The 19548-nt window shown below is 29.3% G+C and overlaps 1 protein-coding gene across 3 annotated transcripts in view; it reads left to right on the top strand.

The window, feature by feature from the left end:
- Positions 1 to 19548, top strand: part of LOC122498860 (protein vein) — a 238159-nt gene that overhangs the window by 55012 nt on the left and 163599 nt on the right. For all 3 annotated transcript variants that reach the window (XM_043606839.1, XM_043606838.1, XM_043606837.1), the window contains exon 3: positions 13850 to 13992. In XM_043606839.1, the coding sequence (XP_043462774.1) occupies positions 13850 to 13992 (143 nt within the window). The remainder of the gene's footprint in view (positions 1 to 13849; positions 13993 to 19548) is intronic.

Here is a 19548-nt window from a genome sequence, read left to right as displayed (position 1 = left end):
TAAAATAAGAGAAAAATGGTTTTACATTGATTGGATTTTTTTTTCATTGAAACTTCTCGTTTTCTAAAGGCCTACCAACTGTTGTGAAACGACCACCGCACCTGCAGTAAGCTTCTGCATTCAAGCTTTCAGAAAATAAAGTGATGATGAATTTCAAGGTATAGAAGGGCAGCTTTACGGGGTTGATTCTGTAACTTTTTTACTTCCCACCATCCACTTTCACTTTCCACTCTCACCTCACACCTTCCACTTCCCCCTCTTACTTCCCACCCCCCACTTTCACTACCCACCATCCACTTTTACTTTCCACTCTCACTTCCCACCTTCTACTTTCACTTTCCACTCTCACTTCCCACCGTGAACTTTAACTTTCTACTTTCACTTCCCACCTTCCAATTTAACTTCCCACCATCCACTTTTACTTTCCTCTCTCACTTCCCACCTTCCCACTCTCACTCTCACTTCCCACCATCCACTTCCACTTTCCACTCTCACTTCCCACCTTCTACTTTCACTTTCCACTCTCACTTCCCACCGTGAACTTTAACTTTCTACTATCACTTCCCACCTTCCAATTTAACTTCCCACCATCCACTTTTACTTTCCTCTCTCACTTCCCACCTTCCCACTCTCACTTTCACTTCCCACTATCCACTATTACTTTCCACTTTCACTTCCCACCGTTCACTTTCCTTTTCTACTCTCACTTCCCACCGTGAACTTACACTTCCCACATCCCAATTTGACTTCCCACTATCCACTATTACTTTCCACTCTCACTTCCCACCGTTCACTTTCCTTTTCTACTCTCACTTCCCACCGTGAACTTACACTTCCCACATCCCAATTTGACTTCCCACCATCCACTTTCACTTTCTTCTCTCACTTCACACTTCCACTTACACATTACCCTCTTACATCTTACTCACACTTTCACTTCCCACCATCCACTTTCACTTTCTACTCTCACTTCCCACCATTCACTTTCATTTTCCACTCTCATTTCCCACCTTCTAATTTGACTTATGACCATCTACTTTCACTTTCCTTTCTTACTTCCCACTCCCACTTACATTTTATACTCTTACATCCTACTCACATTTTCACTTCCCACCACCCACTTTCACTTTCCTTTCTCACTTCCCACCTTTCAATTTTTCTCTTACTTCCCACTTTCACTACCCACCATCCACTTTTACTTTTCACTCTCACTTCCCAACGTGAACTTACCTTTTCTACTCTCACTTCCCACCTTCTACTTTCACTTTCCATTATCACTTTCCACTCTCACTTCCCACCGTAAACTTTCACTTTCTACTTTCACTTCCCACCTTCCAATTTGACTTCCCACTATCCACTTTCACTTTCCTCTCTCACTTCTCACTCCCACTTACACTTTACCCTCTGACATCTTACTCCCACTTTCACTTCCCACCTTCTAATTTGACTTCCCACTATCCACTTTCACTTCCCACCTCCCAATTTGACTTCCCACCGTTCACTTTCACTTTCCTCTCTCACTTTCCACTCCCACTTACACTTTACCCTCTTACATCTTACTCACACTTTCACTTCCCACCATCTACTTTCACTTCCTACCTTCCACTTCCCCCTCTTACTTCCCACTCCCACTTTCACTTCTCACCATCCACTTTTACTTTCCACTCTCACTTCCCACCATTCACTTTCCTTTTCTACTCTCACTTCCCACCTTCTACTTTTACTCTCTATTATCACTTTCCACCGTGAACTTTCACTTTCTACTTTTACTTTCTATTATCACTTTTCACTCTCACTTCCCACCGTGAACTTTCACTTTCTACTTTCACTTTCCACCATCCACTTTCACTTCCCTCTTACTACTCCTAATTTCACTTACCATTTTCGTTTTACACTTTCAACTCCTAATTTCCACTCTCACTTCCCACTTTTCAGTTCCATTTCTGACTTTCCACTTCTAATGGTGAGCAAGTGAAAAGTAAGAATGGAAAGTGGAAAGTGAGAGTGAATAGTGGGAGAAGAAATTATGAAGTCAGACTTCAAAGTGAAAGGTGGAAAGTGAGAGTAGGAAGTGGAAAAGTTGCAGAATCGACTTGGGGGTCGATTCTGTAACTTTCCCAATTTTCCACTTTCCATTTATGACATCCGACGGAAGTGGAAAAGTTGGTGGTGGTTAATTAAAAGTGAGAAATAAGAAATAGGTCATGAAAAGTGGGAGGTTGGTAATGGGAAGTGAAAAAATGCAGGTAACATAAAGTGGGAAAGTTACAGAATGTACCATAGATCATCGTGTACCTTTCACTTTCTACTCTCACTTTCAACCTTAAACTCACTACATTCACCTAGCACTCTCACTTCCCACATGCACCTCCTAATTTCACTTCCCACTTTCGTTTTCAACTTTCAACTCCTAATTTCCACTCTCACTACCCATTTTTCAGTTCCATTTCTCACTTTTCTATTCCTAATGGTGGGAACATAAAAGTGAAAAGTGAGAGTGGAAAGTGTAAGGTGGAAATTCTAAGGTAGAAAGTGGGAGTAGAAGGTGGGAAGTGAGAATGAAAAGTGTACAGTGTTAGTGGAAGGTGGAAAGTGGAAAAGTTACAGAATAGACCGAGGGTCGATTCTGTAATTTTTCTACTTCCCCCTCTCACATCTCACTTTCACTTCCAACCTTACACTTTTCATTCTCACTTCACACCTTTGTATTCCCACTTTCCACTCTCAGTTCCTACTTTACTCTCCCATTTTCCACTCTCACTTCCTACCTTACACTTTTCATTCCCACGTTTCACTTTCAATTTCCCACCATTAAGAGTGTAAAGTGAGAAACGAAAGTGGAAGTGGAAGGTAGAAAGTGGAGAATGAGAAATTGAAGTGGAAAGTGGGAGGTGAGAGTGGAAAATAAAAGGTAAAAAGTGGAAGTGGAAGGTGGAAAGTGGGAATGGAAAGTGGGAAATGAGAATGGAAAGTGGACAGTGTTAGTGGAAGGTAGGAAGTGAAAGTGGAAGTGGGGATTGAAAGTGGAAGGTGCGATGTGAATGTGGAAAGTGGGAAGTGAAAGTGGAAGGTGAGACGTGATAGTGGAAAGTGATAGTGGGAAGTGAGAGTGGGAAGTGGGAATGGAAGGTGGGACGTGAGAGTGGGAGGTGGGAATGGAAGGTAGGACGTGAAAGTGGAAAGTGAGAGTGTGAAGTTAAAGTGGGGATTGAAAGTGGAAGGTGGAAGACAGTGTGTGCGAAGAACTTACTTTATTATATTGTTGCGATGCAATGATATTTATAATTCTCCTTGCGCTGATTATTTATTCGCTTCCACAATGGACCACCAAATAATTTATTGCGCTTCGATTGTTCTTAAGAATTTGTGAACTTATACAAATTATATATTAAAAAACACCCTTTTTACACCAAGTTTGAAGCTTTTTTCTAGCAACCCAAGTTGAAACCACCGTCAGATTTTTCTTATAACGAATATATAAAGTTTGCTATAAATCAGAAAAGATATTAATTTGATTCTAACGCAACGCGACAGGAATTACAAATTAAAATCAAAATATAATTCTTAATTAAAACTCCGATATGCAAATAAAAAAACGTTTGCAATTCAAACTTTGTAAAAGTTTGAAAAATTTAATTTTCCTTTCTTTTGCGATTGAAAAGAATCTTTTTCTAAGAGTTTGAGTTACCTACTTTTCTTTTCACAAGAAAAAAAAAAGGTGGACTCATAAAGAAGTTAAAAAGATGAGGGTTTTTTTTTTTTTTTCGTAAAAGTGTGCGAGGCGAGAAAATATCTGTCGTGTCGTCTTAGAGTACCATCCATTGTGGTCACTCGATTGACTGTTCAGAAAATGGATTTCTAATGACGAGTTTGGAGGCATTTCAGTTTGGCAAACGAGGAAAAGGACGATCTATCTTGTAATGGAAACCACCAAAGGAATACTTTTCCCTTGCTCTCGCTACGAATATCCCGCTCTTCAATTTCTGTTTTTCTACCACCCTGCAAAAGTAGCTAATGGTTTTCTTTTAGATAGTAAGTCTTGCGCTGTTAATGCTTTCGTTGCTTGAATGAAACCAGCTTCTTCATCTAGATTCCTTCTTTCTTCACTTTTCTTAATTCTTTATTCTCTCTTTCACTTTCTCTCTCTCTCTTACCCTCTCTTACTTTTCACACCTTCCAACAAAGTATACAAAGATACAAGGTTTCAAAGAGCACGTTTTCAGTATCGATTTGTTTTCACACCTTTTTCAAAATAAAATTTACATCAAAGACATCACTAATAAAGTAAATTACTTCTTTCATCTTGTAAAATGAAAGAGTAATTTTAATTTAACATGAAGGTAAATTTTCATCATCGTAAATTAAATAACAAAAACAATTTCTTTTTATCAAATTCTCTTTATAACTGAAAAAATCATTAAAAAAATATTTAGAAACTAGTATCGACTATTTATGGCAAATTACAATAATTTTAAAAGTTGTGCTAAAACAGTTAAAAGTAAAAAAAATGTTAATTGTTCTTTTTGTGTTATTTTAATTACAGGTTTTGATAATTTGAGAGAAAAGTTGAGCGAAGGGAAGCAAAATTTTAACTATCTGTAATTATCCTAAGTATTTCTAATTATCTATAATTTATATAATTTATTTCATGCTAAATTGAAATTAAGCTGAAAAGTTGAGTTTCGGGTACTAAAACACATTTTTTTTTCTAAAACTAATATTTGTTTATTTTTTTAATTATTTACATGCGTAAACAAATTTATAGAATAAATAAAGAAGAAACCTTTTAAAAAGTATTGTAAAAACTTGATATAAATATTTACCACAAATTAATATCTACCTATGGAAATTAAAAAAATATTTAATTAAATAATTTGTTACATTTTCATAGTTTAAGAAAGTAAAACATTCTTTAAAAAAATAAAAACACATTGTTTTGTAGAATAAAAGTGGTTTTGAATTTTTGTGTGAAGGGGAAATAATGAAAAGAATATTTATTATATTTTCTGGCATATTTCTTGAGGTTATAAATACTGAAGTCTGTAAGTGGTGCACGGCGTCTTTGCTATTTCAAACTGGATGATAAACTAAAGGAGACAAAAAAATAATAATAATTCTAAACTCGATAAGAAAATTTTTAAAAAAAGTAATTTTAAGAAAATTAAAATACAAAATATATTACCTACTTTTTTAAAGGTTAAAGACTTTTTTAAATTTTCATACTACAATTGTTCATTAATAAACTAATTCGCGATTAAGAAAATTGAATGGAAAATAAGTTTTAAATTAAACTAAAATTAAAAAAATTAAAATAAAACATAAATTAAATAATTTTCACTTTTGACATAAACAAATACAGTAAACAAAAATGGATCCAAATAAAGAAAAAGAACCAAGCACACAAGAAACATTAAAATCTTATTCAAAGGGGGAAAAAATTTAAAATTTTTAGAAAATAAAGGAAACAATTTTACTCAAAAAAATGTGCTGTTACATTTATTTACGAATTTCTTTAATTGGAAAATTATTCGAAAACATCAATAACATTTTTTTTTAATAAATATTTAAAATCAATATTATTTTTCCATAGAAATTAGAAATATCAAAAATTTCAAATTCAAATATTTTTAAATTCAATAACTTATAAGAATATTTTTATAAATAAAAAAGAAAATTATTTTCATCATTTCGATTATTCATTATAAAAATTTTCAACTTAAATTCTTCAATTTTTTTTTTTAATAATTTTTGAAAAAATTCTTTGAGAATTTTCAAATCCTTTTTGTTTACAATTTAATTTTACAAAATTTCGATTATTCTGACATTCTTCAATTAAATATATTAGAAAATATAAACTTCAAATAATTAAAAAAAAAAGTTCCACTAAACTTTTTGAAGAAATAATTTTCTAGTAATTAATATTCTACAGAATTCTTAATTAAAAGTATATGAAAGGTTCATATTTTTAAAGATTTGGAAAAAAAATTATTATATTTATAAAGATAATTGAAATTTTGACGAGAATTTTTGTAAATTTTTTAACATAATAGAATTTCTGCGAAGTATTATATTATTTTTTAAAAATAATTGAATTCGTGAGACGAATTTTATTAAAATTTCCTTTCAAATAATTGAATTCTTTTGTGAAATTTTATTGAAATAGTAGACATTGAAAATAATTGAATTTTTGACAAATTTTTAAAATTAATTAAATTTCTATAAAGAATTTTATTAACATTATTTTTAAAAAAAATTGAATTCTTACAAAGAATTTTATTAAAATTATTTTGAAAATAATTTAATTATTTGAAGAAATTATTTTCATCTTTTCAAATCAATTATTATTTTCTACAATTTTTCATTATTTTTTATGAAAATAATCGAATTCTTAAAAAAAAAATTTTATTATTTATAAAAATAATTTAATTATTTGCAAAGGAATTTATAAAATATTTGTAAATAATTAAATTCCTGAGAAATTTTTAGAAAATAATTAAATGTTTGCTTACTATTTTTGGGAATTTGAAATCGATTTGAAAATAAAGGCAAATTAAACGAAAACATTCGGACAATGAATAAAATATTTATTTATTCCAACGTTTTGAAATCTAAATGATTTCCTCTTCAGGGAGTCTATCCAAAAAAATATACAAAATTAAATAATAATAAAAATTATATACATAATTAAAAAAAAAAAATCGTTTGGGCATATAAAAAAATTTACGTCTTCGTATATTTTAATTATTATTTTTTGGTAAGATAATTATACCTACATTAATTTTTATTTTATTTATTTATTGTTAAATTATTTTTTGTTATGAAACTAAAAATAATTTTTAAGTTTTAAACTTTCCAAAATTTAATTATTTTTGAAAATTTAAACATTTTTCAAGTTATGAAATAAAATTTGTATTCTTTTTCAGCGAAATGTTTCAAAAGCGGATTTGGTTAACATTGTTTTTTAAATTTGTAATATTTAATAATATGATACTTTTATAATTTGAATACAAAAAAAAATTAAGATAACAATAAATACTATACTTCTTTTTTATACTAGTAATATTAAATGTTTAACTGAAATTTGTGAAAAATATTTTAATTTATTTGCAATAAAAGAAATCTCGTTAAGGTGAGCGCCATTACCTGCATCTCCCCTATACATACTCGAACCATTGTCAGTAGTGACCTTTCTCGCCGGACTAAACTTTATATGTACTACTAGTCCCACCTGAGCTATTGCCTGTAAAAGTTGATCGTAATTCAAAAATGTGTTCTTATAATTTAAACACGAAAATAACTGATTTAATTTTCTTTTAGCTCTTTAGGAAAATTTAAAAATTTTAGTGTGAATCCTTTCTTTTCGTTCTGTACCTTTTTACGCTTATAATTAACTTATTTTTAAATGTACTTTTATTTAATATTTTTATTTATTATTATTTAATTTATTTCAGTGACAGTTCGTATTGTAAGTAAATAAAAACACCTCACCGTAAATGAATGAATTAAAAATAAAAAACCAACTTAGTGAAATACTTAGTGATTACAAAATGTTCTAAAAAGTGATAAAAATATTAAAAACAATAAACCTATTGGACCTAATTTAACATAAAATAAAAATAAATAAATAAGCGTAAACAAACTGAAAAATAATCAATGTACCCGTCGCACAGTGCGTCGCCAATGACCCTGGCAGTCGATGCGACGTTTTTAAACTCTTAAAAAAAAAAAAAGAGTAACAAGTTTTATGCACATTTGAACAATTTTGAAAAAAATGTGTTACGTCCCAAAAATATGGTAAATAACAATACTTGTTTTTAATTAAATTAATAAATTATTTTTAAGTCTCGATTTTTACATCCAACATTAGCTTAGGAACACTTTCTATTACTTTCTTATTTCGTTGGTTCAATTTAAATAAGGAATATTGAATTTAAAAAGGAATGAGATTTTTCTTAAACAAAAAAATAGTTCAATAATTATTCTTGGATTCATAGGTTAAATATTTAGGAATAAAAATAAAATTATTGAAATAGATTTGTACAATTGTCGAAAACTCAACTTCATGTCACCTTTCAACTCCAGCTCTACAGAAATGGCAATATTCTTAAATTTAACATTTTCTCTAAATTTTCCATTTTTAAATAATAATATACGGTTGTTTATAATTAATTTATTAATTGCAATTATTAAAATTAATAACAATGAAATTATTAACTAATTAATAGTATATTAATTATTATAAAAAATGCGAAAAAAATTACATTATTTAATAATTATTTGGTTAATTTGTAAATATATACAATACTAGCAACAAATCGCGCGCTAAAGCGCGTGGCTAACTTTTTACTACCTTTTTTTAAATAAAATTAGCAATTTTAAAAATAATAAAATTTGAAAATTTTCTAATTTAAATTTTTGTTGAAAATACTAAAAAAAAATTCAATTTTGTAGAATTTAAAAATAATTGCAAAAATTCTTTTAAAAAAATAAAATTCTTCTTATTAAATTCAACTATGTTCAAATCTTGAAAAAAATTCTCCTAAAAATCCCAATTATCTTTATAAATAACAAAATTCTTCTCCAAAGTTCAATTATTTTCATAAATAATAAAATTTTTTAAGGAATTCAATTATTATTTTCAATAAAAAATAATTTAAAATTCTATAAAATAATAATTTAATTAAAATGATGAAAATAATTTTGATAAAGTTACAGTAACAATATTCTTATATTGTAAAATAATGGTTTTATCTCTCGGTCATCTTTAATTTATTAGAAAACATGAAGAAATCGATTGATATCTTCATGTTTTATAAACAATACTTTTATAAGTTATTTAATTTAAAAAAGGTTTGAATTTTGAATTTTTGAATGTCTTAATTCCTGTGGAAAATCCTGTTCCAAAGATAAGATTAAAATATAAATTGTGCAAATATTTTTCTTCTTTTTCTAAAACAAAATAATAATTTTCTTAAAAAAATTGTGATTCAAAAAGAAAATAATGGAAAATAAATAAATTTTCTATTTCTTAATCACAGTTGTTTAATAATTTTCTAATTTTTTTAAAAGTAAAGAACAAAAATAATTTCAATTTGACAAAACATAATATTTAACAAAATTTTAGTCTTTTAATGAGAAGAAGTAAAAAAAATTCTGATGATTTCTATTTTCTATCTAAAGTTAACAAAAAACAAAAGTATAAACAAAAGACAACTTCAGAGTGTGAGGGACAGAAAAAGTGAATGAAAGAATGAAAATAACATTCAAATTAATATAGTTAATTCTAATGTTGTTTGTTTAAAAATGAAATCATTATTTCATTGATTAATATTAATAGCTGGATTTTCCGGGAACACGAAAAGGTTAATTATAGTTTATTTTCAAACAAATAAATTTAGAATTTCAAACATGGTAATCCAAGTTAGAATTATTTTATAATACTATGAAGTTGCATAATTGGAACCATACAAATTTAGTTACGTAGTTTACTTAATTTCAACCGCACAGAATGCAAAGAAAGAAGATGGTCTTCGAGGCTACTAACTTTCCTTTAGGTGGGCAAAACAATTATTTAATGATTCTCATATTCCTGCGATGTTAATTTTACCGAACTGACGGCTCATCAAAGTAATACGTCAAAAACAAGATTCAATAGGGAACTGAAACGTTCCTTCTCCGTTGAGATGATTTTATTGATAATTCTGTAAAGTTTATCTGGCTTATGCATCAGGAATACCTTATTTAATATTTGTTTCAGTGATTTCTTTGTGTTCACTTAACAAAACTAATGACTCCGATCTAAAATTAAAATAGTATCGCGGCCCTGCCAAAGGGACAATTCTTAAATCCTTTATGAAAAAATTTAATATTCCTATTTTATTTTAATAATATTTTTCGTTATCATTTTTTCCCGACGATAGAAAAATGGTGGCAAAATTGATAAAAATAATTTATAGCATTATTAAATAACGACCTTTTGTTATCCACGGTCGATAAAACAGAACACCAAACTATCCATAGACACAACCTAAATTACCTAAATTTAGTTGAAAGTGGGAAGTGAAAGTGAAAAGTAGGAAATTAGAATTGAAAATGAGAAGTGACAGTGTAAAGTGGGAGTGAAAGTGGGGAGAGGAAAGTGAAAGTGGTAGTTGGGCAGGGAAGCGAGAATGGAAAATAGTAAGTGACAGTGGAAAGTGAGAGTGAAAAATTGGAAGAGGAAAATAGGAGTTGAAAGTGAGAAGCGAGAGTGGAAATTGGTAGTCGGAAAGATAGTGAAAAGTGGGAGTGAAAATGGAAGTGGAAAGTGGGAATTGAAACTGGGAGTGGGAGTAATAGTGAAAAGTGGGAAGTGAAAGTATGAATGGAAAGTGGGAGTGGAAATTGGAAGTGAAAAGTCAAAGTAGAAAGTGGGAGTATTTAAAACTGTAGCCTCCATCCAAACATTGATTCCAAAGTTATAATGCTATCTGACTTAATTTATTGAGCAAACACGTCTACTTAATAAGTGATGACAATTCCGGTTGCTCGAGAATAAACGTAAATGAGTTAAAAATGTGTGCGGCGTTTATAATCATGTTAATTACCATGTCTTACAGCTGTGTAATTAATTAGAACTGCAGTTTTAAAATGAAATTCTATTTGTGAAGCATTAAAATTCGTCCTTTTTTAAAAAATTAATTGTTTACTCGGACTCGTGAAATTTTTGCCAACGGTGAAAGAGACGAGGCTTCAACATATATAAACTGTGAATTTTTTTCGTTGTCGTGTCTCAAGAGTCGCATCCCTTTTGAGACTTTTTCTCGGCGAAATCTCCTCTGACATTCTAAATTTTACGAGTTCATTGTTGTCGAAACTTTGAGTTGGTTAAGTTGTTTTCGGTCTTTTATAATTACATGTAAAAACTAACTGTCGTTTGACAAATTTTTATCACTTTAGTTTTGCTTCTTTTGACAATAAAAGAAGAGAAGATGCAAAATGTATAAAAAAAGCAATTTTTATTTCCACTTTTGAAAATGTTTAATTTATAAGGAAAAAACATTTTATTTTTTCTCTAAATATCAATAAAAAAATAAAACTTAAATAAACTTAAATAATATTAAAAGATAAAGAATCTATAAAAAATAAATTAAAGCAACCAATGTCGTCTATTTTAATCGCGAATAATGAATCCGTTACAAACTGTACTTTCTTGCAATAAATCGAAATTAAATATTAAAATCAAATTTTCAGAACGTGGAAGGTAATTCAGACAGTTTAAAGATTCAAGAGAGGACAAAACTATACTTCAGTCGTTGTAAGATTTTCCATTTTGTCAAGGAAGAAAAAAAGGGAAATTTCTAACTTATCATTATTATATTTTGTAAAAAATATTGTGACGCCAATACGGCTGTTAAAATTAATAAAAATCCGGACAGTTAAAATTATTCTCATGAATTAAAAGCTAAAGATGACTTGAATAATTTTGAAACTCATTATCAGAAAGCTCTTAGGGTTACTGCTTACGAATCTGAGGTTTTTTTTTCAAAAATTATAAATGGCGGATCTACTTTCACTTTACTTTCACTTAACTTTTACTTTACTTTCACTTAACTTTTACTTTACTTTCACTTTACTTTCTCTTTACTTTCACTTTGCTTTCACTTCACTTTACTTTTACTCTACTTTCACTTTACTTTCACTTTACTTTCACTTCACTTTACTTTTACTCTACTTTCACTTTACTTTCACTTTACTTTCTCTTTACTTTCACTTTGCTTTCACTTCACTTTACTTTTACTCTACTTTCAATTCACTTTTACTTCACTTTCACTTCACTTTACTTTTACTCTACTTTCACTTTACTTTTACTTTACTTTCACTTCACTTTTACTCTACTTTCACTTTACTTTCACTTCACTTTCACTCCACTTTCACTCCAATTTTATTAAATGTTATTGCACTAATATTGAAATTCTCTTCAAATTGAAGTATACCATTTAAAGATAGGTTGATTAAACAAAAATCGATTATCAATAATATAAAAGTCGTCTATTATTATAAGAATTAATCAGTTTCTGCTTTCTAATTACGGCGTCATAAATGACGTGTATTTAAAAGTTGCATGCGTTTCGTTGATCGTTCTCATTGAAGCAATCACATTTAATAAAATTGGTGTGAATTTAGAGTGAAAGTGAAGGGTAAGTGAATTGAGAGTGAAGTGAAAGTGAAAATGAAGTGATAGTGAACGTTAAAGTGAGAGTGAAGGGAAAGTGAATTGAGAGTGAAGTGAAAGTGAAGTGAGAGAGGAGTGAAAGTGAAAGTAAAGTGAAGTGAAAGGGAAGTGAAAGGGAAGTGAAAATAAAGTGAAAATAAAGTGAAATTACAGAATAGAACCCTTGGAGTGTTTTTAATCCCTGAAATTAATTTTTTGACATTCAGAATAGCGGATAAAAAAATGGAAAAAATTTTTTAAAAGCAAAAAAAAAAAAACAATCTATCTGACAGTTAATTCCAGTCGTTTTTCGCGGCTGTAATTTTTTTTTAACTTTGAGGTGGGTTTAATTTATCCTGTTTCATTTACGTATGTAACTAGGTACACATTTCGTTATTTTACAAGTAATATTATATTTTCGAATTATACATATGTATATATATATACCTCCATGTTATTTTTTATTATTCGTTTTACTTCTATAATTAAAATATTCCTGTTGATGAGAAAATTCTCTATCGTAAGCAGGAAATGATTATACATACATTCGAGATTTATATAAAAGTAGAAAATATGCAAACGAAATAGAATTTGATTTAAATCTTTCATTTTATTTCTATTTGAAAAAGAATTCTGGCTTTTGATAAATAAGCAAAAAATTTTCAAAATTAAAAAATTCGATCTTTTAGCACTTTTATGTATATTGACTTTTAAATACGACATTCCTTCTTTATAGGAAAAGGATACTTTTATAAAAGTAAGAACATTATTAGTTTATGTTATTGAAACGTTTATTAGTCTCAGTCCGGATTTATACTTTTAACTCAAATCATATATTTGTTGAAGATATAATTTTTCCAGGGTTATTAATTCGAATAATAATGAATAATCTGACGTCGAAAAAATATTAAATTAAACAAAATTCAATATTATCCACGTACGAAAGTACACTTTATGTCTATATTATTATAGTAAAATATATAGAATGAAATTAATTGAATTATAATCAAATTAATTAAAAGTAATTAAATACAATTTCCCAAGTAACAAATTAGTTTCAATTTTAACAAATAATTTGTTCCAAACAACATCAGTTTTATACTCAGTTAATAAATTAAAAGAGGTAAACATTTGAATTATATTTCAAACCTTATTTTACAGGAATAAATACAATTTATTCAAATTTTTTTCCTTTCGATAGTGAGAAATTTTAGTAATTATTAAATTAAAATAATAATTTGGAAATATTAAATAGATGAATCATTTTAATGAAGGATATTGTTCAAATAAATTAAAACTCTATTCATTTTGGTACGCCTGTCCCAACTTCAGTTTTCATGAACTGGGTTAAATCGAGGATCAGCTTAGGTGATATTATAAGTTTTCAGTTTAGGAAATTAATGCACAATTAGAAGTAAACATTTTAATTAAAAATTGTAATTATTTTTTGTTGGTTTTGTATTATAGTAATTACTCTCATCATAAATTAGATACCCTTTAAAGTTTTACTTATTGTTAGTAATAATTTATCATGGCAGCAAATATCAGTTGTTTAGGATTAAGATTATTATAATCTAAATATGAAAATGTTATTATCCTCATATATTTTTTCTTGAAGAAATTTAAAGTGAAAAATAATTTTTATTCTTTTTTCAGACGGAGGTCGAAAATAGTAATAGTGTCAGCAAAACTGGAAGATAGTGGAAGGTACGAATGCGTGGCTGAAAGCACTTCCGGTCACCAAGCTTCTCTTTCAGCCCAACTTCTAGTCACTCAAGATATTACAAATCGAGAAACCAGTGAGTAACATTATAAATTGTAATTCATTTTAGTGACTTAATTTTTAGTAAATTGAACATGTTCTTTTCTTGACTATTTTTGTATTTAGGCACATTTGTGAAATCTGCTTACATACTTTGGATTTTCCACATTCTAAGATTATGTATAGGGTTGGTTGAGAAAAAAGTGTATTACGAGAAAAAAATATAGAAAGCAACCGTATATTATGAATAGCAGGCGACCTACTATTAGCCCCGACCCACTAAAACTCGTAACCCTTTATTTGGAGCCCTTTATCCACCCTTGGAACGGTGGTTGGACATTTGCCTTCAAGGGTATGCGCTCCATCTCTGTCCCTGCGGACATCCTGGGTTAACAGTTAAAAGCGGAATTAACATTAGAATAATAAATTAAAAAAAAAGAAAGTTATAAAATTTAACACCTTAACGATTGTTTAATGATAAATCAAAAATTATGCAAATATCAATTAATCATTTTCTCTTATTCGTCACAAAACGTCCACTTTCAATATTCCGATTCCACATTATGATTCCATCTTCAATATTGCGGTTCTACTTTCAATATTCCGAATAATATCCAACATTCCACATTCCGATCACACTTTCAATATTCCGATTCCACATTCAATATTTCGATTTCAAATTCCACATTCCAATTCCACTTTCAAAATGACAATTCTACTTACAATATTCCGATTTCACATTCGACATTCCGATTCCGCATTTTTTTCACATTCTATTTCACATTCAATATTTCAATTTCACAATCTACATTCTGATTTCACTTTTAATATTCCGATTTCATATTCTGATTCCACCTTCAATATTACGATTTCACATTCGACATTCCGATTCCACTTTAAACATTCCCATTCCACATTCTGATTCAATTTTAAATAATGCAATTCCACATTCAACATTCTGATTCCACTTTTAATTATCCGATTCCACATTCCGATTTCACTTTCAAAATTACAATTCAACATTACAATTCTACTTACAATATTCCGATTCCACCTTAAATATTTCGATTTCTGATTCCACATGCAATATTCCAATTTCAAATTCCACATTCCGATTCCACTTTCAAAATACTGATTCCACATTCCTATTCCACTTTCCATTTTCACATTCTATTCCACATTCAATATTCCAATTCCACATTCAATATTTCGATTTCAAATTCCACATTCCGATTCCACTTTCAAAATTACGATTCAATATTACGATTCCATTTACAATATTCCGATTCTACATTCCCAATTCCGATTTGACATTTAATATTCCGATTTCATATTCCGTTTCCACCTTTAATATTCCGATTTCACATTTGACATTCCGATTCAACTTTAAATATTTCCATTCCACATTCTGATTCCATTTTCAGTATTGCAATTCCACATTCAACATTCTGATTCCACTCTCAATATTCCGATTCCACATACAATATTTCGATTTTAAATTCCACATTCCCACTTTTAATATTACAATTCAACATTAGAATTCTACTAACAATATTCCGATTCCACCTTAAATATTTCGATTTCTGATTCTACATTAAATATTCCAATTTCAAATTTCACATTCCGATTCCACTTTCAAAGTTCTAATTCCACATTCCGATTCCACATTCTAATTTCAAATTCTATTCCACATTCAATAATCCGATTCCACCTTAAATATTTCGATTTCTGATTGCACATTCAATATTCCAATTTCAAATTCCACATTCCGATTCCACTTTCAAAGTTGTGATTTCACATTCCGATTCCACATTCTAATTTCAAATTCTATTCCACATTCAATATTCCTATTTCACATTCTGATTCCACTTTCAATATTCCGATTCCACATTCAATATTTCGATTTCAAATTCCACATTCCAATTCCACTTTCAAAATTACGATTCAATATTACGATTCCATTTACAATATTCCGATTGCACATTCCCAATTCCGATGTCACATTTAATATTCTGATTTCACATTCCACATTATGATTTCACTTTTAATATTTCGATTTCATATTACGATTACACCTTTAATATTCCGATTTCACATTCGACATTCCGATTCCACTTTAAATATTCCCATTGCACATTCTGATTTCATTTTCAATATTGCAATTTCACATTCAACATTCTGATTCCACTCTCAATATTCCGATTCCACATTCAATATTTCGATTTGAAATTCCACATTCCGCAATTCACCTTCAAAATTACAATTCAACATTAGAATTCTACTTTCACATTCCAATTCCACTTTTAAAATTACGATTTCTTTTACAATTTTCCGATTTCACATTCCCAATTCCGATTCCACATTCAATATTTCGATTTTAAATTTCGCATTCCGATTCCACTTTCAGAATTCTGATTCCACATTCCGATTCCATTTTCAATATTCCGATTTCACATTCCCGAATCCGATTCCTTAAATCTTTCGATTCCAGATTCCACATTCAATATTCCGATTTCACATTCCACATTCCGATTCCGCTTTTAATATTCTTATTTCACATTCTGTTTGCACATTCCGAATCCACATTCAATATTCCGATTCAACATTACGATTCCACATTTCACATTTTTATTTCACAACAATAATTTTAGTAGTTTGACATATTGGTTCAATATTATTTTAGTCTTGTAGCTTTGTAAATTCAGAATATTAAATGTGGAATCGGAATGTGGAATGTGAAATCGGAATATTGTAAGTGGAATCGGAATTTTGAAAGTGGAATCGAAATGTGGAATGCGAAATCGGAATATTGAAAGTGGAATCAGAATGTGGAATGTGAAATCAGAATATGAAATCGGAATGCGGAATCGGAATATTGAAAATAGAGTCGGAGTATGGAATGTAGAATCGAAAAATATTACGTAATCGACGCGACCCCAAGTACAATCAATAGTTCAAAACAAGGAAAAGGCAAGATTTGGTAAAATTAACTTTTATTCACTACTCAAACTTATCAATTCGTATAATATAAAAATAATGCAATGAAATCAAAGACACTATTGATAATAGTTTACTCTGATCAGTTTCCCTTTGTGATAGTTACGATTCGGACGTTTTCTTTTGGAACAATAATATTTCCAACTTAGCAATTTTTTTCTGTAACTTATTTGTCAAAAGTACTTTAATTATTACTATTAATTTTACTATTATTATTATTAATTATTATATTAATATAAATGATAACAATTGGTTTAAAAACAGTTCAACAAACAAATATGATAATTTTTTTCTATTCAATTTCGTGTTTACTCTTCTTAAATAATGACTTTTCATTAGGCATATATATTCACGCAAGTAAAATAATACATTTCAACGAACAATTGCAGCAAAAATTATACAACACATGAATCCCTATATTTCAATACGACTTTGATAGAAATAAATTTTTATTATGTTCCATTCATCAGTTAATGGAAATTTCAATAGTCCGTTTATGATTCAAAGTGTGTATTTATTGCGCATTTCACAGCAAACGGAAGCTTGATTAATTCCATTCGGTTGGAAAAACATTATTTTTTTTTCAATACAGTCAGTTGCTGATTTTCAGTCAACGATACAATATTTAAAAGTCAATAGTTCTTGTTTACATGTATAAGTAAATATAAATAACACACACGCGGTTTATATCAGATGTTGATATAATATAAATGAAACATTCATTAATCATAAATAAAATATATGATGGGTTATATAGATACAACCCCTGTATGAAATTTTCCAATAAGGATATATGTTTTTGTTCATTTTTTATTGCAGTTAAAATTTTAATTGCTTTTTTTTTGGTTGGAAACCTTTTTTTCAAATTTTAGTATTCTTTGTTTAATATTAAAATTGAGAGAATTTAATTTTACTAGCATTTTAATAATATGCGATGGAGTAATTTAGAAACAGTGACGATCAGCTGATTCAGCCCTTTCAACGGGCCGTTGTATACGAAACTCTGACACTACTAACAGGGTTGTAATTGTCATCCTTTGTCCGTTACGTGAAACTGTGGCTAGCCCTGAACCTCCTAGAGCCTTCTAGTCACTGCACCATGAAATTATCGTGTCGTATGAGTAATTCGTGGTTTATTAACGTCGACATCATCTAATAGGTGACGCTTCACTTTACACTTCTATTCCTTTGGTGCCTTGTAAGCAAGATTGTTATTATGTTTGTTTGGAAATAGTCTACATTCAAAATTTTAACAATAGAAATCCCAATTAGTTATCAGTGTAATTCGACAAATTTACTCTTCGGTTATTCCTAATGTCAATAGAATTCTTGTTAAACCAGTGAAAATATGTTTCGCCATGTTTATTAGAATCTTCAAAATAATTACAACATGCCTCGTTGTGCTAATTCCTATTGTTAACTTTATTTACAATTTTGCTGTCGTTGCATAATTAGCAAAATTAGAAAACATTCAAGTAATGTCCTCCCGTCAAGAAGAATTGTTTAAATGAATACAATCGATCCCTGTCATGGAATTTGAAAACGCTTTCAATCCAATCGAATGTTGATTTTGAACTTTCATGTTTTAATTTAGAACAGTGAAATAAAAGAGAGAACTTGATTTATTTGGCGACCAATTAATTCTGTTGTAGAAAATTCAACTGTCATATAGTTTATACTTCAAATCATCCTCAATGTTTGTCTGAATATTAATTCCTTTCGATAAATTATATATGTCGAACTGTAATAATTCGATTTATAAAAGAAAAATTAGCGAAAGATTTTTTGGCAATTTAAGTATTTATTAATATAACGTCAGATCAATAATTATTGCATTAAACATTTCGAATAATACATTCGTTTTTCTTCTTGTAAATTTATTGGACTCGAAGGGAGAACTCTTGCCTTCGGTCGTGAAATCACTGGACCGTCCTCACTTTCAGGTGGAAGTTCGAAGTCACCGAGGGAAGTGCTTTCTGACACTTATAATTGGATGGAAACCCGATTATACAAGATTGCTGTAAAGACGAATCGAGTGGACAGTGGTGTGCACCTGCCAAAACAACAAATAAACCGGCTGTTCAATTATTCAATATTATCAAAAGTGATATGTTATCAATAATATTAATACTGAATTATTATTAAAGTCACGGAAAAGAGAGGTCACTAAACGTGTAAATTAATGGAGGAGTGGGATCGCGTTCAATATGAGTAATGTTTCAGGAATACAGATTCCTGCACCGACATTTATCAACACTTTTGATGCTAAAAATCGTATTAATTAATGTCATATTAAATAAGAGAAAAACTACAACAATAATAATAGCACGAGAAAAAAAAAAGGAAATTGAAACTTGGATGCACCACTCCTTGAGTTTCTTCAGAGGGGGTCGAATCTGTAACTTTTCCTCTTTTCACTCTCACTTTTACTTTCCACTCACATTTTCACATCCTACTTTCCACTTCCAATTTCCATTATCACATCTTACTTTCCTCTTCCCACTCCCTACTTCTAATTTTCATTTCCACTGTCACTTACCATTTTCCATTCTCACTTCCTACTTTCCACTTCTACTTTCCACTCCAACTACAACTT

This window comes from Leptopilina heterotoma, unplaced genomic scaffold (assembly GCF_015476425.1).
Source record: "Leptopilina heterotoma isolate Lh14 unplaced genomic scaffold, ASM1547642v1 Lhet_160, whole genome shotgun sequence".
Classification (NCBI taxonomy): Eukaryota; Metazoa; Arthropoda; class Insecta; order Hymenoptera; family Figitidae; genus Leptopilina; species Leptopilina heterotoma.
Note: the sequence above shows the minus strand (reverse complement) of the source record. Positions and strands in the feature narration are given on the sequence as shown.